The 22,959-nt window shown below is 33.4% G+C and overlaps 1 protein-coding gene across 1 annotated transcript; it reads left to right on the top strand.

Moving 5' to 3' along the window:
- Positions 1 to 5,766: 5,766 nt before the first annotated feature.
- On the top strand, positions 5,767 to 22,836 carry LOC148607890 (uncharacterized). The gene is made up of 6 exons (XM_088546816.1): positions 5,767 to 5,885; positions 9,024 to 9,237; positions 10,176 to 10,423; positions 10,696 to 10,903; positions 15,388 to 15,722; positions 20,379 to 22,836. Exons 1-6 carry the CDS (start codon positions 5,849 to 5,851, stop codon positions 20,540 to 20,542), a joined length of 1,206 nt encoding a protein of 401 aa, XP_088402942.1. The 5' UTR covers positions 5,767 to 5,848; the 3' UTR covers positions 20,543 to 22,836.
- The last annotated feature ends 123 nt before the right edge of the window (positions 22,837 to 22,959 follow it).

The raw sequence follows: 22,959 nt of genomic DNA, 5'->3' as shown, positions 1-22,959 counted from the left end.
AAAAAGCGAAAGAAAAAAAGTGGATTTTTGGTATCCATGAAATGTTTAGTTTTTCTTTGTCTGGTCAACGACCAAAATATCGATTCACTCTGCTTTGCATAAATTTCATGTTTCTAGTCACTTATGTTTCCGAAATATTGCAATGTCTTAATTATGATCTTTTCGCGTTTATGTGGAAACAATAGCCATTTATTTCACCAAAAGTTCTGATTCACCCCTTCTTAATACTATCTACCTCCATACCAAGTTTCAGTTCAGATGCTCTCTGAAAAATCTAAAAAAAATAATAATAAGGAGAAGAAGAAACAGAATAATAGCAATATATCTCCCGACATTCGTCTGAGGCGACACAATAAAATTTACTGTTACAGAACGATGACAATTCAAACTAAAAGATAACATAACGACACAAAGACACTTCTCCTGAATGTGTCGCGATTATTGCAAGATGAAAGCACTTTCGAACTCAAATTGAAACTGGCTTGATACTAGAAGTAAAGAGATGTTCGGTTCGGCGTCTTCAAACATATTTTTTGACCATTACATTTTCAACAAAAATAAACAAGACTTGCCGCTCAGCGAAAATTTTGGTATTTTAATATCCAACGCTCTATCAGTTGCAACAACCGGCACTTTAATGTTTGTTTTAAGTTTTAAGTTTCAATACTCACGGGACCCGGTATGAATTGTTTAAATGTAGGACATTGTATACTGTTTTGTCGCCCTTATGAGTTGGGTAAATACACATTATCTGAATGTATATGTCTAACCTTTAATACCTACCGATCTTTATTAAACATATATTAAGGTTCCCTGTTTGTGACCAAAGGTTTGACCTTTTTTATATTTATCCTTGACTAATATACAACAGTGGTATATAACTTTATTGTCCTTTTTACAAAATAAACGTTTGTTAATAATTCAAAATTAAAAGGGAATTGTTCGGTAAAAGTCATACATTTTACCGGAGATTCCATTTAATAGACAAGTTAAAGTAGAAATCAAAAGTGCTATGGGTAAAAATAATTTTATTATTTGTTGTTTTGTTTTGTTTTTGTGTTTTTTTTTGTGTTTGTGTTTTTTGTTTGTTTTTGTTTTTGTTTTGTTTTTTTAGAGTTTGTAGATTAGGAGTTTAAATGAACGTGACCATTGACAATTTTTCCTTCCTACAGCTGTAGATTAGGAGTTTAAATGAAAGTGACTTATGACAATCTTTCTTTCCTACAGCTGGTTGTAATTACAGAACAAATTACTCTTTTCAGATGTATTCTGATTCAGCACTACTGAGTAGATTGATAACTTGACTACATTCCTATTTATGTGCCCATTATTGTTTCTTTGGTTGCATGTTTAACATGAGATAGATAAAGAAACGTGATCCCCTATAAATGTTTCCATTAACGTGTATGATTCAATGTGTACCAATAATAACAGCGATTCGAATATATTTTTTTCTTAAATTCAAGGTTAACATAATGTAGAACCAGCGATTCGAATATATTTTTTTTCTTAAATTCAAGGTTAACATAAGGTAGAACCACACGTTTGTTTAAGTCAGCAATGACCAACCTCCTTATTTACTTAAGTCGTTTTAATCTATTGTAGGCGTGTGCCTGCTTTATATAATTAACCGGTTGGGACGCAACAACTTGCAATATTAAAAAAAAGAAGTTTTTTTTCGTATGAGGTCGATTAAATTATTCGAAAAGTAAACTATATTTCTTTTTACCGAATATGCTACAGAAATAGTATATAACCAAATGCAGTCTTATATATGTCAAAATCCAGAAAATTTTCTAAAATTATGTCAATAGCTGCCATTTACAGAAATTGTTTTTACGGGACAACACACAAATGTCGATGATAAGGATAAAACGGGACAATCGAAGTTTTTTCCTGAAAGATTAAGGAAGTTTCAGTTCATACGAAATTTCCTTGTTTCAAATTATGACTGTGTTACGAAATCCTGTTAACACAAGAAACTATAGTTGTTACTGTGAAAATACTATAATTCGTAGGGTGCCAATTTTCGTAGTTTTCGTGGGTAGGCCAAACAATGACATTTGGTTCCCAACGAAAATGGGATTTCCATTTATGTGTATACTGACAACCTCAAAACCACGAATTCAAGAAACCACGAACTTGTGATTCTTCCCTAATCCACATACATGTACATACATGTAGGCATCCACGAATTAAAGTACTTTCGCGGCATATCATTGACTCTACCACTCCAACAAATAAATTCTTTGAAATGAAGAATAAGAAGACACCGATCTGCTACAGATTAATCCGACTTCATTACTACTCTTTTTACGTCCTAGGTCCAATAAACTATACTTGTTTTGCCTATGCCTTCAGGCAAATTAATTAGTCAACTCCATTGTCGTTGCCTCAAGACAAATAAACTAGTAAAGTACAGCATTGCTGTTTATTGCATCAGTTTATCTAATTCCAAGTGAATTGCTAGATTACAGTATTATCACCAAATCCTTAAACTATGCAACTATTAAGAAGAATGGCTTTCAGATCGACCTTTATAGGAGAATTTAAGGGAACCAATATTATAGAAAAAATCAAAAAAATGGAACACAGGAATAAAGACTAGATAGGGGGAAACAAACACACACGAGAAAGAACATAAAATCACAATAATCACGTGCTGTATAAAGAAACTAAAGCGTATGAGGAACTCAGACTCCACTAAAAAGATCAAGATCAATTATAGATCGGTTATGAAGAACAGAATATTTATGATCCATGGACGAAACTGGTCACAAAAATGTGGCAAACGCCATATTTGAAAAAATATAACAGAATACATACAGAAACTTTGGTATTAGTAAGTAACCTGGTCTCTATTATAAATTGATGTACATGTGCAACAAAAAATGCATTTCTAGAAACATCTGCAAAACAACCAGACAATTGCAAGAGATGAAGGTCACTTTTTTACCATGCATGGATTAAAGGAGGGTTACAAGGTGGACTAACAAACCAAATGAATGAAAACCACAATGAATATAAAACACGTGTTCACTGCAAAGAATTTAGACCGACCAACGTTGGCATAGCGTTGTAAGTGCAAAAAAACTCCCCAAAAATTCAAATTGCATGTATTTCAAATTTCGATATGCTGTACATGTGCTTCACGGAGTAACCTCTCATCAGCGGCATTACAATCAAATAAATAGGAAGATCTCAAAGTGAGCCAATGTTGGCCCAGCTGTGGCAAATAAGGGTTGGGCCAACATAGACCCAACGTAATGCCAACATTAAACCAACGACTGTCCGATTTGAACAAGAGAAGTAGTTGGACCAACGTTAGCCCTATGTTGGCCCAACTTTATCCGTTAACCCAACCAAATAGTCCGGCAATGGTTTTTGCTAAGATTTCTAAACAGAATCATACGATTTTTAAAAAAAAATTAATCAGGTCAGAGAGAGCTAAAGTCACTAACTCATTAAATGAAATTATTCATATTTCATATAAATCCTATTAAATTGGGATATACTAATGATAAGCTTAAAACATTTTAAAAACGAATAGTTGTACCATTGATACTAAACATGCATTAAATACAATATGTAAACAGAGCTAACAGAAACTTTTGACTTGAAAAAGAATTGTTGAAAGAAAACGAATTGGGCCAACGTTAAGGAAACACAGCATCTCGATTAAGATATAACACAATTACATGATTGATATATCCGGATTCGCTTTCTTGTTTAAGAAGGATGTTCAACATTATCGTTTTCGAAGATATTTCGACGATGGTTGAATTTTAGCTCACTTTTGGCTCTGCGTTGGTCAAAGGTAGAAAATGGACAATTACGAAACCATGATTTTGCTTTGATTTAAAAAATCGAAATTATACAGTTACTGTACTCTTAAGTACAAATAGCTTCTAAACCAAGAGCTTAAAGAGTAGAATGAAAAACAATGGTTATTAACAATAGGCCAAGTTGAACGTGGAATATTTTTAAAGAATGAAAATACTTTAAATTTCAAAAAGTCGCGTGTAACCATTTGCTTGTCAAACCATATTGGTAAAAATAAATCAGAAAATAAAATCCATAACCAGCACGACTTTATTGGGCCAATGTTGGACACGCGTTGTCTTGCCAACGAACCAACCACCTGCCAACTTTGGTCCAAGAATAAAGTTAAAGTATTTGAACTACATATCATTAATGTAAGTGAAACCATTATTTCTCGATTTTCAGATTTGCAAAGTGTTAATTTAGCAATATTGTTAATACCAATCATTATGAAAGATCATGATTCCACATGAAAATTGAAAATAAAGATTTATCAAGATAATGTTAAACTCTCTAATAAACTTTGAAACCTTTGGCCCTCGTTCTCATTTCAAATTTATCACCTTCATAGAGTAATCAAAGCAATCAAAACCGGAAGTCAAAAGAATGTTATCCAAAGACCAGACACAAAAAAATAGACAACAAAGAACATGAAATAACGTAGTAATACGCACTAAGCAACAACAGTTCCCTTTAGAATACCGATCGCATGTTGAAAAAACGCGTCCACCACAGTGCACAAATATGTTGTTGATCAAAAACTTAAGCATTTTATTAACTTATTTTTACGTATGTTCGGAAGATGATTTTTGATTTTATTTTTTTAATAAAGTATGATGAATCTCTACCAAATACTACATATCTGTATCTAGGTGTACCATCTTTTTGGAGGAACAACGATGTTTAATGTTTTTGAGTTGGGATTTTATGAAAAAGCATTTTAAGGAATCACATTGAATTAATACCACCACGTGGAGATTAATAGTTTTCCATTATCTTTTCTTACGAGAGTATGGTAGCAGTATACATGTAGGTCTTATTACTGCTATCATTTTCTGTGTCTACCTCAGATAATAAACATTGGATGTAATGCGTTTTCCAAGCAAAACAAAATTTTAGCCTCACCCCAAAATATCATATAACCATAATTATCTCAAATTCAAAAATTATTATGTTGTTGCGTTTTAACATTGTAATAATGTTAGGGTGAACCTTTGCTTTATAGAAGAATAATACACTTATATATGTTTCACGATTGTTGCAAATTTTATTAGGGCAATAGGAAGCGGTATTAGTTCAAATTGCTGTCGTTCAAAGCACTCAAACTACTTGTATATCATTGTGTTATGTGATAATGATTTGATGATATTGGTACTAAAATAAACTATAACATATGTGTTGTGTTTTCCGTCAATTTGAAATTTCAAATATAATTTAGTGTGCACCGTGTAATGAAGGTTATTTTGTCATAACCCCCCCCCCCCAAAAAAAAAAAATACAACAGTTATTCCTTAGGTAGTTAAAAAGGAAAACATAAGATAGTGAACTTTCGATCGAGTGCTCGAGTACTCTTTCTCATTCCTAATAAAATGTAAACGTAACTACTTTTGGCATTGTAGATCATCTTAAATTTGCTAAAGATAAAAACTGAGCCAAAAAACTTAACCTAAAAAAAATCTTAATAACACATTTTGTAAGGAATTAAAAAAAAAACGCCTGCTACGTCTTTAAACTGGAGCGTCCTATTAAAAACACGGGATATCATGAACTTCCCGTACTTCGAATGATCTAAACAACAGCAGGCTTTTGTTATATAAATTCAGCAACATGTAAACAGTCAGTACCTGTATTTGTTTAAACATAATAACGAACTGCAAACAAGTGCATTTATATTTTTATAAATATTAAATAAACAAACTCAGCATAATGTCTTAGATACGCAAATCGATGTATGACAAAATATGTTTAAAAGGTTTGGTTGTAACTAATTAATATATCTTAAGCTTGGTAAGATACAGAACTAGTTATGCACAAGGTTCTATATTTACTGCTTTTATTCAAAGGTAAGAAACATTTTGAAGACATAATATAATAGCATTTTAGAACCGGGAGTCGAATTCAAAAAAGTTGTAAGTGTGAAATTGATCGTAAATTATGACGTCACAATGCTATATTGGATTCTAGTTCGTTGGTCGAAATCACGGGCTTTAAGATGTTTTTATATGAAGGAAGTCCGTTTTTTTAACACAAGGGCAAAAATTCAAAACATAAAGTTATTTTTAAAAAATTAGACAAATCATCAGAAGATACTGTATTATTAAATATAGCCAACAAATTTCTATGTGTCCCTCTGTTTGATGCTTCAGTACTATTGTCAATACTAAGTGTAAGTATTTGTAAGAATCAGGCAAAATGGGAAAAATCAGAAACATTCATGCCAACACCCCACCGATCTGACAATAACATATCACTCAAGGCTGCTTTCTCTATTAAAAAACATTATTTGATCTCTGCATCATTGAATTTGCTCAGGAATTTTTCAACAGAATCTTAAAATAGGTGATTTTTGACGGAGTTATCTGTTAATTTTCAGTGCATTCCAATGAACTTGTAACTCAATGGTCCATCATGATATGGGAAGTCTTGTCTTTATTCCTTGATTCTGATGGTGCAACTAGTCAAATGAAACTATCAAAAAGGTGGTTTTTTTTTCATATCATATTTCACCTTTTGCCTGATTCTTACAAAGACTTACATTTAAGGGCAACTTTCACATATTTTTTAACTAAACACATTCCTCTTTAATCGTGTTGTACCCATATTGGCTCTGTTTGTTTCGACTTTTCGTTAATTAAACAAAACTTCAAACACTGTCATTCGACTTAATGATTTCATTTTAGAGATTTATAAAATGATACTTTTTAGCTATTTTTATTTCTCCCAAATCAAAAGAACCGCCCTTTTTCTACCAGTAAATTTAAACATATTGCTTTTCGCATTTAATATTAAAATATATGTAGAATTCGTCGTTGCTTCATGCCAATAAGAGTAGTTTTGGACCTTTAATGAAATCTGTAAACGCTAAATATGACTGGCGGTTATAAAAGTCTTCATGACAACAGTGAAACATAACTCTCAAGACAAAAACAGGTGTAGAATAAGTCACGTTAAGGTAATCTTTTTTTTTCTTTTTCAAAACGAAATAAATTTGGGCTTTTTAAGCTACATAAAATAATAGTTATTTTTTTTACTGTAGTTAATTTATCAGAGTGTCATTAATTAAGGTAGTTTTTTCTCATATTGACTTCATAGGTCCTTGGATCGTCATATCTTTGGAGTTGCCCCAGGCCAATATGATCAGCATTGAACCTTTAACTAAGCCAATATGAAAATCACTACGGATTTTTACCAAATTGTGTTCGCGGATTGCGATCTCAAAAGGGCAGGTGACATGTTGTTTCTTCTTTTAAACAAGGTGTGCTATTAAGTCGACCACCGTCCGTACGAGACTCGTAAGAGCAGTCAAAAAACGACAAAAAAATCCTTAGCAGTAAATCAACCTCGCAAAAGTGAAAACAGGATACCGAGCAGCAGAAAACAATTTGTTCCGATTTGAATACCGGTAGATAAAAAACGGGTTCATATTGCAGCGGACAAATATTGTGTTTGATAAAAAATAATTCGTTTGGAAACTTGGGAAATTCTGACAGTGGTTTGTTTCTGTTTCCGCGTAAGATGTAGTGCTTCTGCCAATCACAATATGGACATGCAATGATGTATTTTTGAGTGACCATATTTTTTTCCTTTTTTAAGAAAAAAAAGATAAAAGAAATCCTGATTTTAACTGTACATGCGGCAGAGTAGTCCATATAGATAACAAATAAGAGTTCTAAATGTAAGGTCTTCATCTGGTGCCTAAAGTGATCTTGCTGACTGGCTGAATCACACCCCATCAGTACTTCAGATTGAAATTTTGTTTTGCTGTTGTTCCATTCTTAAACCTTTTCTAAAGATCATCTATAGTTTCTTACTGCTATTTCATTCCATAAGTTATTTTTAAGTTTCTTTCCCTGATCTGAAAATTACTCTATAAACAAACTGGACCGGTAAAACCAATGTGGATGTAATAACCTGTTCTACTGTTCTTACGGCTATATTATGCCGTTTATTTCGTTGCCACACTTTTTTTAACATTACTTCGCCATGTTGGTTTCAAATTCACCGGCGTTCATGCATTTATGAACGATCTGGAGTATGAACTTTCTGGCAAAGACGTTCTCGACCAATCAAAAACGGCTATAAGCATGAAGAATCATATGATTAGAATTATACTAACTTTGAACTGCAATGTATCCAGTTTAAACGATTTGGTAATAAAGTATACTTTATACCCGCAGAATATCTATGTAAAGCTACAGATAAGTAAGCTTTTAAATGTATGTATTATTGGTTTGAACGAAAAATTATCGGGGGTAAAAAATTGAAACACATAATATATAAGTTGTAACATCATGGTTATATTAAATGTCTACCGAAAGCGACACTTTTACATTACATATGAAATACTAAATAGACACCATACAGTTTTAACCCTTTCTCCGTGACTAATCAATACCACCACACCAAATTACTGAATATTTTCAGAAATGATTGAATTAAACTCGTTGTTTTGAGAAGTAAGCGTTAATTTGTGTCACGTGCAGATCACTCTGTCCATGTTTACTCATTTTGATCAGGCATGTGTAAATAAACCTTTAATTTCTACTTCGTGGGAATGATCCATTTGCCTTACATGCAAACGTCCTGCAGAAAATCAATTACCTTCCATGAGTTTTGTTAAAGATAAAACTCTTCAAGAGAATATTTATGCAGAAATAATTGACAATTATTTAAGTTCAATAAATTATATTGGTTCTAATAAAAGCATTAAGTAGTTCGGGTGTAAACATTGATAAGTCAAATAACCAATTAGTAAGTATGTTGAATTCCACCTTTCCTATATACATGTACATGTATCTTGAATTTCTTTCAATCAAGGCTCCAAAAGATTGGGCAGCTAGAAACAAAACAAAACAAAAACAAAGCAAAACAAAGCAAAGCAAAGCAAAACAAAACAAAAACACTCCCTCCCCCCTCCAAAAAAAAAAAAAACGAAACAAAAAAACAGTTATGCAAAACAATATATCCAACATACATTGTAGACTTACAAGGATCCATTGGAGTGGAACATTGTAAAGAATGGATGTCACATTCAGACTGGCAGTTTAGATCTCACTGTTATTGGTTCCATACCGTTCCATCTGACATTTCAGTCTTTGAGGCCAATATACAATGTACTTTAGCAGGCGACGGCCTGGCACCATATATAGATAATGAGCAGTACAACTTTATTGAGAGTGTAAGGCCAAGTGGTAGGTAAGTGGTGAAGAATCCATGGATAGCGACGGACACATATCGTATAATTCTGGGTCCGCCATTATCATTGGTCCGGCTGAATACCGAATGTTAACATTCTGGATACTTTGCTGCCTATAATTTTGAGTTCGCCCTGACATGACTGAACATTTATTCTAATCTATTCATTTCATTAGTTTTATTCATTATTGCAATCTAGTTTTATACTGGTAAGTTCAATATTTTTTTTTTACGGCATTTTCATTACTTTTTAGGAAATATCCAAAAACGAAACAACTTATGTCGGTATATATTTTTAATCAAACCAATGAACTAACAGACATTTTTTCGTTCGTAATCTCATATACTGCAAATTTGTACTTTCTATTTAGTATTATCGTATCAAGCAGTTTATGTAACAGTTACATGTACTGGGGAAAGTTTCATTTAATTTACATGTTATTTGATCAAACTGGACCCAAAATCACAGCAGGATTATATATGCATGTATTTATATCACAGAAAGATCTTTTTTTTTAAACAGGAACGTTACAGCGTTCCATTCTCAATGGAATGATTTTTTTTTTAGAAGAAATCGAAGTGCTGTAATTGAGTTAAATTTTGCCGGATAAGCATTTTTTTCAAAACTCGAAATATTAATTGTAAGCCTTTTTCATCCTCCCAAGTCAAGATCTGTGAACATCTTTCATTTATTTGTTTAGATAATACATGTATCTTAATTTATGTTTTCAAGATAGTTTTGTCTTAAGCGAAAGTATTACAGTCATCCTTTAAATGTTTTACTAAGTTTAATGTAAAATGTACTAATTCACGTTTGTATTGTATTGTATTGTAACATGTATTGTATGGTAAGAATAACACAACATAGAGATTTACACGAAATGTGACGTCATATCTCTAAATGTAAAATAGATATTAGGATGACTTATTCATTATAGTGCAGCAACATTTATTGGAGTAATTGACGTTGGAAAAGAAGGTGAATGGACACATCTTGACGGTACCAGCATCGCAGACAATGGATTTGATACAACATTTGATCCCAGTACATCACAGCCAAATGGTGGTACTGGACAAAACTGTGCTATCATAAACCCAAATTCTGGAACATATCACAACAAAACGCAGGACAAAGAGTGTCATACTTACAAAACTAGCGCAATGATATGTTACAGAAATAATCAAGGTGTGTCGTTACTTTATAAAGTCACGGAAATTTGAACTTTTAATTAGTGCCCAAAAGTTTGTTAACTACCAATCAAATACAATGAGTCGGCTCTTCTGCAATACTATTTATTAATGAATAATTAAATGCAGAATGGTTACATTTAAATTTTGTTTATCTATGCACAATAAATTTAAAGAATAAGAGTCACTTTGTTTAATCATTTGCTTACGTTGTACGGTTATGTCGAAATTGATTTTTTTTAATCTAAGAATGTTTTCTGTCGTTTACAGATAGAGACAACTGCTTGTCATGGGTTTCAACAGCAGATGGCGTCAGTAGGGAACATTGTTACTGGGTAAAGTCACGAGTCCCGTCTTCTACGTCATTTCATGTCATAGATGCAATGACAGCTTGTCGACGACAGGGTGGCTTTATTGCTCCTCTGATAGACGACGAACAGTTCATTTTTATTCAAAATATCACTATGTATTATATGTCGTAAGTTTTTTTGGTCGATTTTCCAAAGAAAATTATTTGTCTGAGATAGGTTTACAAAAATGGAAAAATTCTAAAAACTACATATATATTTGTACTTTCAAGTATATGTACATGCACATGTAATTGTTGTAAGCCTAAACAATGAATTTCAATTAAGTTTTTGGCATTCACGAGTGCGCTCTCTCTAGCCGTGTTGCGAGTCGCTGTACTAATTTATAGACCAGGCCTAGGTATCATAAATATCTAAAACCGATATTTCCTAATATCTTCCGGTGGTTTTGGGAATAGGAAATCTGAAGAAATTCTCAATTTGAAATTCTTTATGAATCCGGGCCCTGCAATTTCTTTTGGGAGTTAGTAACAAATAAATATCAACTAAACGATAAAGCATAGTTACAGAAATTTAAACCTTTTAAAAAGTCTTAAAATTCTGGAAGACTTTTTTATCCTTACACGTCAAGTTAACTTCTGGATGAAAGTTAACTTACTATATTTTCAAACAAACATTTTATTTTTTTTTAATATATTGACATGTACACCAGGTGGTAGATCGAACTTTTAAACTTTTAACAGCATAAAAAATGTATATTACTACGGTTAAATATTTTACGAAATTCATCAGATGCGTGTGTATATATACTCGTGTATTGAATCTATATCGATTGTCAACCAATCGTCAAATTGCAAAAATTGGGATAAGATAGAAGGAAGGAATAGGAATCGATTTCAAACCATCTAAACACAAGCTTGTTGTTGTAAATTGTTAACAATTAACTCTGGTAACGAATGACATTCAATATATCCTTAAAATATCACATAAAAATTCATATGGCATCGTAGCAGTGCGCCAGTTTGAATAATATATAAAGGTTGTTGTTAAACATGGAACACCTAGATGAATGAACACAAAACCCTCCGACATCCTACATGATTGAACTACAAATACTAATTGGCCTTAAATAGTTTTTAAGCCGAACTGTCTGTCGAATCATTCAAACATGAGCAATCAACACTGCCATTTGATACACGTATCTCTTAATATAACTAGCTACAATTCTCAGTTGATAAGCTGTAGCTCAAGTGCTACAGATGGTCGCATAAACAACTAAGTGTCATTGAAAAGCGCTCAGTTCTGGGCATCTAGTCAGACGCACATGCATCAGTTTGATTTCGAGGGTTGGGTTACCCTTTTGTTCAAAAGTTTGGGTAAAATTTTGCCAAAAATTAGCAAATAATATCCTGAAATCCATTTCTTTATCACTGACCCCCTTTTTTGTAAATATTTGGATACGCCCCTCTTGATGTGCAGACAACTCTTTCAACGGCACTCATTACCTCTTTTTATATTGTTTTTCCTTTCTAGGATTCGAGACTATATAAAATCTGATAGGGTTGTCCTTCCTAACTAAACATCAAATGGTTTATCGTGCATCGTCTACTTGAATATTGAAAGTAAATGATTGGTTTATTCAGGTAAATGCCCAGACATGAACCAGAGCAAAAGGTACTGATAAGAGGGGTTGGAGGTCAATTATTTTAATTGGATCATTGTGTTGTTAATTCAAACCAAATTATTCAGCAGTGAAAGTTATATGGTTTTGTTACTTAGCGTAAATAACATGGAATTCAATGTGATATATTAGAAATAACTGTAAAATGGATCCAAGCGTTTGCCTTTGACCCTTAATAGAGTACGCATGCAATGGAACTATTTTCCTGCGGCGATGTAATAGATAGTTACAGGCTTTACAAATATATAGGCTCTGGCGACTGCTATATCAATTCTGATCTTCGATCTAAATTGGTAACGAATAGGATCAAATGGTCAATTAATAAATATTCTCCATATAATAACTCTTTTAAATTACTACCTTATTGACAAATGACATATGTTATTCTGAAAATAAAAGGCAACAAAACGTCTCAGAATGTGACGACTCTATTCGCTGCACTGCTCCATCGGATCAAATTGATACAGGGAAGATAAGTAAACGTATAGAAAGGTCTGAAAAATTCCCAACGATGTTGGAACTGTCAAATTTGCGATGCAAATTTTTGGTCGTTCCCTCCGCGGGACTCGAACTCGTACCGTATTGATTTGTTGTGACATGCATCATTAATTTGATCCTCTATCCTACATAATAACATCTAAATGAACTGTCCCGTACTACCATACATCGTGTACTAAGTTACAGCCCTAGATTAATCCTACGAGGAGGAATGACCCGGCCAGCGAAAGCTATATTTTTATATAGCCTAGCTGGCCGAGTGGTCTAGGGCGCTGGACTTCGTGCGGACGGTGTTGCTGTAGATGTCACAGCGGTACGAGTTCGAGTCCCGCGGAGGGAACGACCAAAAATTTGCATCGCAAATTTGACAGTTCTAACATCGTTGGGAATTTTTCAGACCTTTATATATATATAACAGAGAAAAGCTATTTCGGTCAGATGTAAACGAACACTCTAATAATTCAATCAATAAGTTCTGTAATAAGGCCAGGAAACAGTCAATATACAATTTTTTGCATTTGAAGGACAAAGTATCTTATTGGATACAAATTTCTGACCCGATGGTACTTATAATCGTTTTCAAAAACATGAAAATACGAAGTTTAAAAGGGTATTTTAGATTGCTCTTTTTGGGTCGCGCACGGAAAAGTTTCACGTGTTATATATCCTCTCATGTAATCTGTTAATAACTTTCGTAGGCAACGTTAGCGGGTTGATTTCAAACAACTCATTCTCAGACAACTTTTTTGTCATTTTAGTTAAAGATAGGCTATAAAATATCAATTCACAGAATTTGTTTAAAGAAAGAAAGATAAGAACAACCTGTTTTAGCTGTCTGAATACTGCATCTTACCAACAAAACTGCACTTTTAAAAAAATGAATATTTTACATACGGGCTTTGTAATAAAACGAAAGTTAAATCCAACATTATATGTCATTCGCCGTCGCGAATGACAACAATAGTTGCCGCTTCTACCTATCATCCTACAGATACCTGACCTTATGTGAATCAATCGCGGAAGGAATGGTGCATAGGAACATTTTTACGACAAATGAATACGACAGAATTTCAAACAAATGGGCATCTCATTGACTCCCTGTTGTATTTTGCAGTGCTTTACTTTTATGTGTGATTTCTTTTTTCCGCATCCTCATTTTTTGTATGTAATTATAATTTATTCATTCGTTACATCGAATTTGTAGAATCTCTCAGGCTGTTTCCTTTTTTTGACGTTCAAGATATGATTGTACTTGGATTTATGATGTATTTGATTGTCCAATTATTGACAGTCTCACTTCGGTATGTTTTTTGGCGATATTAGCAAATTTTCAGTGTATTTTGCCTATTATAATATTGGTGTAGATGTTTTTGAAACTTTCCTGGAATTTTGTCAACGATAACCTCTGATAATCTGATTTTGGTCCTCTCCATGCAACTTCTTATAGGCTAAAGTCACTGTAAAACCATCTGGTAAAACGTACCTTGTATTTTTTTTCGTTGTTAAACTTTCACTCCAGTTAAATTTAGATAAGATTCGCGTATCCAGCTCTCGATTGAGTCATTAAAAACATTTCCTGTTACATGTGTTATATATAAGGACAGATGTATTGGGTTGTTGTTAGTTGTACACCCCCTTACATTGACAAGGCGCAATTCATAAAGCAAAAAGCTTAATGACTCGTCCGATGTCATAGAACAAGATAGTAAAGGACCGACCATTTTTATCCTAAGAGGGGTTGTAGCCTTGGATTTGATATCGGATAAGATTTTTTTCCAGCATGCGCAAAATTTTCAATTATATTTCAACAACCGAAAAAGTAATTAAGGAAACCAAGATTCTAGGGGAAATCAAAAGAATGTAATCCAGGGACAAAGACCAGACAGGGAAAACAGACACTCAAAAATAAAGAACTTAAAATAACCAAAATAATATGTATAAAGAAACAAAAGTAAATGAGATACTTGGCTTCACAAAAATCTGGGAGTATGGACCAGGTGCACCGGTAGGATAAGCGTCCTCTGCTTTTCTAGAAACACCCGTCGAGTTGCTCATAAAAGTCAAGTTCGGGGTGGACGAAATAGTAAGGGAGAACTATGACACGTTGAACAGGGTTCTCACTGTACAAATGTATATACCGTAATCATTTGTATATTTAGAGATTAGAATATAACGACTGGATTATAGGCATGTGTCCATGAAACAAAATTAGTGTGTATGTGATCACACTTGTAATTAATAATATATACAGTGTAACATTAAATAAATGTAAAAAAGTATATAAAGCACAGTTTTTTCTTAATTTTACTTTGATGGGTTTAAATGTAGGGGAAAAATTACCAAATAACTTACAAGTACATGTAGCAGATTTAAATGAGAAACTTAAATGTCAACATAAATAGTTCGCTTTTACAAGATTTTCTTCTTATTTATTTATTTCATATTGTAAAATATTACTTGAACCGTATATTTTAGCTTTGGTCCTACGGCCTTAATGGTTTGGACTGGAACTCATAACAATGGAAGCCGAGGACAAAACTGGAATTTGGATCCATTCTATGTTTCCACAAGCCTTGTGATGAATGGATTCCCTTCAGCTGGCGTTGAAGAGACGTGCCTTGTGTTTATATCTCAACCTGGACCTGCTTCACCTCCAACAGCATCTTGGGAACTCTGTACACCAACACATTTACAAGCCGTATTATGTTATAAAAGCACAACAAGATTTATTCCTTTGGTGAAACCACAAAATATTTCAACCATAGATGAAATTATACAAGAACTTATAGTTGATCCTACCGAAACAAATGGTATGTGTGAACTGTATATTAATTACTCTTTCTATGGTACAGGTGACTGATTCATGGTCTACAAAAACCCACCGAGTAAACAATGCTTTTCAGTCATCAGATGCATTACATTCTTGTTAAATTAAATCTGTACTTCTGAGAGAGCCATTAGTAGTCATGTATGTGAGAATATCCCAGTCTCACGTACATGACTACTGTCATTCATTCGTCTCACACTAAAACCAAATAATCAAAGCAAATCAAGAACGGTAATTCTTGCAAAGTGCTAAATTCATGTCAAATGTATACCTAAATGAAAAAAATAATAATAATAAGTCTGGTTATGTGGTCTGTAACTAATTCTGAATAAGAAATAAAAAGTGAATTCAATATTTGGGATTTTGACCTGCATGAACCACTTCCTGTCCGATTTTTATAAAGACTGATACTTAAGTATATGTATTACGTCGTGAATGAAGAAAACCAATGCAATGATCTGCGTATCGAACGCGGTGAATCATTTAAATTATCAAAGTGAAAAAAAGTTGTATAAACACATTTTTGAATATTTTGGAGGAGTATTATGATACAATACCGTGCCAAAAGTTTAGTTTCCCATAGAATCGAGTATACAAAATTGCTTAAGAAACTATTGTGAAGTCTTAAAATTTTTCACAAGCGATAAAGGTTCAGCTAAAGTTCATATCTAGGACATTCCTTTATAAAATGTTTTCATTCATAGTCTTGACAATATATTCAATTTAGCACTGAAACATCGCTTAATGCATCTTTATATGTCTATAACACACAAGCACAAGTCAAACTTGGGCAAAAATGTTTTATTACTTCTTATATAACATTAACAACAAAAATGTTCACAATATATTTTAGAATAAAGTTCTGTTCTTAAATGAATAATGCAGTGCAAGCTAGCATTAATGTCTTGCAAAAAATGCCATTTCTGTAAATTTTGATGAATTGTGATATATCATACCATAATCCAGCTAAATACCAACACCAATAAACATAACATATTAAAGTTTTCATTCAAATCTAGCAATTTGGCACAAATTATTGCTAGCTTGCACTGCATTATTCATTTAGGAACCGAACTATATGAATTTCAAACTTCAAATCTTGTTTTTGACAGCTGTAGATTTATTCTACGAGTAATCAAGGGATTTAAGGTTATAGCGGTAATCAAAAGAATGCAATCCAGGGACAAAAACCAGATATGAAAAACAGACATACACAACAAAGAACATAAAGTAACTAAAATCAAATATACAAAGCAACAAAAACAAATAAGCAACTCGGACTCCACTAAAAACTGGAAGCATGGACCAGGTGCATCGGTAGGGGAAGCGTCCTCTGCTTTTCTAGATACACCCGCCGAGTTGCTCATAAAAATTCAAGTCCGGGGTGGACAGACGAGGAAAGGAAAACTATGACCCGTTGAATAAATCAGTTTTCATGGTGCATATGGATACACCATAACGATCCACGAGTTCATGATGACGACCATAAAACTTCTTCTGTAATGATGACTTCAATCTTGTAGCAACATAACCCTGTTCTAGAAGCCTATTTGTTAGAGTTCTAGCGCGTTACAAAAAGTCTGTGTAGTTTCGGCAAGCTCTGGCATAACGTATGAGTTGTGATATGAACACTTCATACGCAGGTGCTGAAGGGATGTTGCCACAGATGAAAGGAAAGTTGACAATTTTGAATGAAAAGTCATCACATTTGTCGTAAAGTTTGGTCAATAGTTTTCCTTTACCATCGATTTTTAAGGGTAGGCCAAGATATGAGGCTGACTTCACAGTGGTGTAGTATCGTTTATCTCAAGTTCTTTGGGGTAGATGCGATGTATCAAATCCCCGAAATTTGGATTGTTGAAAGATAATACGTCACCTATATAGCGGAAACTGAGATTAAAGGATCTAGCCAATCGATATTGTTTCTTTCGGATCAGATCAGCTATAAAGTCAGCCTCATTAGAGTGAAGGAATAGGCCAGCAAGTAAAGGAGCACAATTTGTTTCCATTGGAATGCCGACCGTTTGTTGAAAAACACGTCCACCACACTGGGCAAATGTGTTGTCTACTAAAAATTCCAGCATTTTGTAAACATCTTTCTCTGGATATTTGGAAGATGATTTGGAATTATTTCTTACAAAGTATGAGGAATCTTTACCAAGAACAATATATTTGTATCTAGGTGTACCTTTTTTTTAAAAAAAAAAAAACAACGATGTATAATGTTTTTAAGTCTGGATTTTAACTGAGTATGGAGAATAGAAGTATACAGTGTTGAAAAATCATAGGTTTTAATGCTATTATATTCAGATAATAGTCTTGAACTGATTGTCTCCAAAAGATCTATCGAATTTTTCAGGATCCACATTGAATTAATACCACTGCGGGAGTAACAAGTGTTGTGGTAGGACTGCAGACCCTCTCTGACAGTTGTGAGTATAGAAGTTAAAAGTATTGAAAGAGGTTTGGTGGTACATTTTGCAGATCCAGCTATGAAACGTTGTTTGTATAAATTCTTATGGAGTTTAGAAATCCTGTACATAGACGGTAAATCACAATCATCGTCCTTGGTAGAGATACCAAAAAGAGGATAGCACAGATTTATGGTTTTCCACAATCTCTTCTTTGGAGAGTGTGGTAGCAGTATAGGTCTTATCACTGCTATTATTTTCTACGTCTACCTCTGATAATAAACATTGGATGTAAAACGTTTTGCAGACAAAAACAATGTTGTTTTGGGCTTTGTCTGCTGGTACGACAACATACTTGTCATGTATAGTAGACAATGTTTTTGCTACATCGGGTTCTTTGAAGACCGATGTAGCCTTGGCACTCATTGACTACTTAAAACTTTCATTCGTTTCAAAATTAAAGACCTCACGGCCTTTAACCACTCTGACAGAGAATCAATGTCTACTTGTTCTCGTTTTATCCATTTTCTTGCATAGTCCTCGACGGCATCCATAAGAACTTTAAAATTATAATTCCAATTTATGAAGCGTGGTTCATGGTACTTGGGACCTTTAGAAAGGACATTACGCAGAGATTCGTTTTCGATGATGGTTAAATGTCCCCTAACGACGTGACCAGAAGGACCATATTTGAATGGAGAAGACAAGAACAGTCATGTGGTTTAGCCTTGAAGTCCTGAATCACAAGGTTCTGCAATAGCATTTTATAACTGAAAATTTTGGATACAATGGGTGAAGTATAGGGATATGAAAAAATTGGTATGGATTTGTCTTTGAAATATGGGGCAATTTTGTTGGTAACGTTTTTTGTGATGGAGGATGTTAGCCAAATTTATTGCATCTATACCTTTGTTGGCAAACAGTAGTGGAAGAAATCATCGTTTTTCTTCATCTTGACTTTTCACACAAACTGGTTTAAAGAGTCTGTGGAAACCAATATCCAAAATAATGGCAACAAGTGTGTATAATGATGAGGGTCAGAAACAGGAGTGTCAAGACTTGTTTTGTAAAGGGGGTGTAGTAGAGTGAGAGGTATAGAATAAAGTTTGGTTCTAATGTGATGAAGTCCAAGAGGTTTTTGTATGAAAGAAAAAAGACCATCAATGGAGACATCATGTAACTTAGGTGACGTATAGTGGCGATGGCCATGACTTCTTTCCCGTCTTGGATTTTTGTCAAATAAATTCATCACATTTATGCTATTGTTATATTGGCTTGAAAGGTTTCCTACACTTTTGATGTTGTCACTGCATCCGTAAGGTATTGCAGTACCTAGTCTGCGTATTCTGTACTCCTCTCTTTCCCTACGATAGTTTTTACTTAGAACGGGACTGTTCGTTGGATGGTAATTTTTTTTCTAAAATACGAACTTTCATAGAGAGGATTGAATGATCCTGTTGACTAAAGTGTTTACGATTTTGTTAGATATAAAACATTTTTTAAGCTTGACTTGTGCTTGTATGTTATATACATATAAAGAAGCATTTAGTACTAAAATTAATGTATTATTAAAACTATGAATGAAAACATTTCATTAAGGAATATCCTAGATATTGACTTTAGCTGAACCTTAAAGAACTTTTCGTCTTATGAAAGAACGATTTCTAAACAATAGACCCTTTTGTGCTAACGTTGGGGTAGTCGATGAGCATGCGTAGAGCATGCTCAATATACACTTCCGCGAGGAAAGTTCTTTTGTTCTACCCAAGCTCTACCTCGCGGAAGTATATATTGAGCATGCTCACCAACTTACCACAAAAGGGTCTATAGACCACTACTAAGGTTAAGATTTTATTGCCGAGTTCCAAAATACATGTACTGTCCAGAAATTGAATTTAAAGATAAATGTATGTATGTAAAAACAAGGGAAAAAATGAAAAGAAACGGTTGTTTTCACTTTTTATTTTGTTTCCTTTAATCATGCCTTTAAACGCACATGTACTTAAAATAATTAAAGAAATATGTCAGAGGAAAACAAATTTTATTTTCTTCTTCCTACCAAATAATAATGTATAGTTTTGAAAGTTGAAATTGTGAATTTTTTGTCTGAGGCCTGAAAGTAAACAGAAATAACGATAAAGTACAGTAACTACTTGCAAATATTCTTTGAAAAGTTATGTGTAAAAAATGTTCTAGTTTGTATGAATCATTATCATTTCTATTTATAGCGTACAGATTGTCAAAAATCAGCGTATATGAAGATCGGCCTGTTGCAAAAGCCCTCGGTGGTATAGGAATTGCAATCCTTCTAGGTACCATGATGTTTGTGGTTATGCTAGACTGTCAGAGACTTGAAAATCTATGCAATAAAAGGAAAAGGAAAAGTAAATGATGCCGAGAAGAAATCACATTTATTTATACAATATGACTTATAATGAAACATTGAATGATTCTGTAGCAAGTGAGTTTTGAAAACCCTTCGATAAAAAACCTTTTTTGTATTAAAATATTGATTTTTGAATGAAAGCCCCTGCTTAAAACTGATACATTGTCTGATAAGCGTCAATGTGATGAGTCAGTATCATTATATGTATAGGACTTTTGAGTTTGCACAACAGGAAGTGGGAATGTCCACTGTTGCTTTCGGTCGTCTGTCATTTACAGCAAGCTGAAATTGACAGGTTTCGATTTCAATCCTATTGCAAAATTTAAACTGCACTTTAGGTTAATTCTGTCCAGCAATATACCAATATGTCCTAGTTCATTAGTACAGAGCACCTGTGTGATCTTTCGATTTAAGTAGTAAGAATTATGCAAATTCTGTGTCCTGTTCTAGTCCGAATTTTCTCTGAGCCTGCAACCCTCCTGTTTATCATATGTAGGGTTAATTCGTTAGTAGCGGTTGGAGGGAGGTACTTTTTTGTATAGCACATCGTTCTGACCCCAACCCAATATATCAATATCCAAATAAAAAAAAGAGGAGGGTGGCAGGGTCAGAGGAAATTCGGACTAGTCCTGCTCAGCCAGCAACACTCGTCATATTGCAAGTGAGTGTAATCCAGTAATAGTCTAATAACAATAATGTATGACATGATTCATAGAGGGGTCCTATAAAATACAACTCATATTTGGGCGATATCATTCAATATTATTCAACAAAGTATCATGAAGTAAATTAAGTAAATAACGCGGATATGGTTGAGATATATCCGAAATAAACATTAAATTAAAATAATAAAAAATCGCCATAAAACATGGAACAATACCAACCAAATTTGTAAAAACACCGGAACATGTGATCTTGAACTTGATATTAGGTACCAGTATTGCATTGCATATCACGGAGCGGGTGGAGGGTATAAAATGTTACATAGTGCATTTTCTTTTTGCCTCTTTACAAACTAATGTTTAGTCAAAACGAAAGTGAAAATAGAGAAACTGGCTATTTATAGTTCGAGACTACTTTTCTGTCAGATTTTCGTGGACTCGCCCTACTTTTTTGCATGTATTAGAAATGCTACATAAAGGAAAGTTTTATTGATTCAATATATATACATAGGAAAATGAATACGATATTGAGACCATTACATAGCAGTAAATCGTGCAAAAAATGACAGCTTGTCAAGAATTTACTTTAATATATCAAAGGAGATTAAGTATAACACCTAAATAAATAAATTGGTTCACTATTTCAACTTCCACGTCGTTTTTTTTCACTGTTTTCCCAAAGTGTTATTGTCTACTTTGATAAGATATAATGTCCCTTTGTTTTCATTGTTTTCTCACTAATTTTATTTTCAACAATATGTTGCATGAAATGAATGGCATTGTATTATGTATTTATATATTGTACTTTGTTCTATGTAGTGGACTTGAATAGGTACATGTATAGCCTGCTGCCCGATCCTATTTATTAACAGATAAAACATGTTAACTGGATGACCATTTGTGTTTTCGAAGAATGTGTATAATAACATGTGACCAAAACAAGAACTTGTGGTGAAACGTTACAAGTAATTGTATAAGTCAAGCTTTTATTAAATGGGTCATATAGGGAAACACTGACCCCGCGGAATTTATTGGACTATGATTTTTAGCTGATAATACGTCTACTATCATCGTGTTTGACATTTTCTGCAAAGTATAAAACTTTCAGCAGTAGTTTGAATCTATTGATTAAATTTTGATATTGTGGTTTTAACAGTTGATTACTTTTCAACGTTTTAAACATGTGCATCAAAATGTTTTGTACTTAGCAGTCGGCCTAATTATCAATTGACAAACTGGTCAATTCTCAATCTATGTACATCAAGGAAGTTTTTTAAAATAGTACTGGGTCACCTAGGGTAAATGTGGCTTATGGCAATAGACAAGTATTTACATATTAACACGCATCTGTAAAAAAAAAAAAAAACATTTTATTTTCCTTTCAAAAGCAATGTTCAGGTCTACAATTTGCGAGAATTACTTTTCACACAATTAAAATAGAAGTAGACCTATCAATCACTATCAATATGCAGTGACTGAATGTAACAATCGATAGGTCTAATTTTAAGTAAATTGCTTCAATAAATAACATCGTAGACATATATGCAGAGAGAGCAGTTGACTATTCCTGTACATTTTTGCTAAGGAGTTGTCTAATAAAAAATATCAAGAAAAAGATAGCCAAGAAACCAGATTGGTTGATTGATGTTTTCTACACCCTAGTTGTTTCGTAAAAAAATCGACCACTTTCAGGTGTTATATTGCCATGTACAGTCCACATCTGTAAACGAAAAGATTTCGGATGCATGGACTTGGAAAAGA

This window comes from Perna viridis, chromosome 9, assembly GCF_037379345.1.
Source record: "Perna viridis isolate PV_CMFRI_1.1 ecotype Kerala chromosome 9, ASM3737934v1, whole genome shotgun sequence".
In the NCBI taxonomy this organism is placed as follows: Eukaryota; Metazoa; Mollusca; class Bivalvia; order Mytilida; family Mytilidae; genus Perna; species Perna viridis.
This window is presented reverse-complemented; position numbering and strand designations above follow the sequence as displayed.

Excerpts from the sequence above, each read along its gene's own strand:
- LOC148607890 (XM_088546816.1), top strand. The coding sequence starts at position 5,849 with ATGCACAAGGTTCTATATTTACTGCTTTTATTCAAAG. Across the intron at positions 9,238-10,175 it reads AGTGTAAGGCCAAGTGGTAG|TGCAGCAACATTTATTGGAG; the intron begins GTAAGTGGTGAA and ends TATTCATTATAG. Across the intron at positions 10,424-10,695 it reads ATGTTACAGAAATAATCAAG|ATAGAGACAACTGCTTGTCA; the intron begins GTGTGTCGTTAC and ends TGTCGTTTACAG.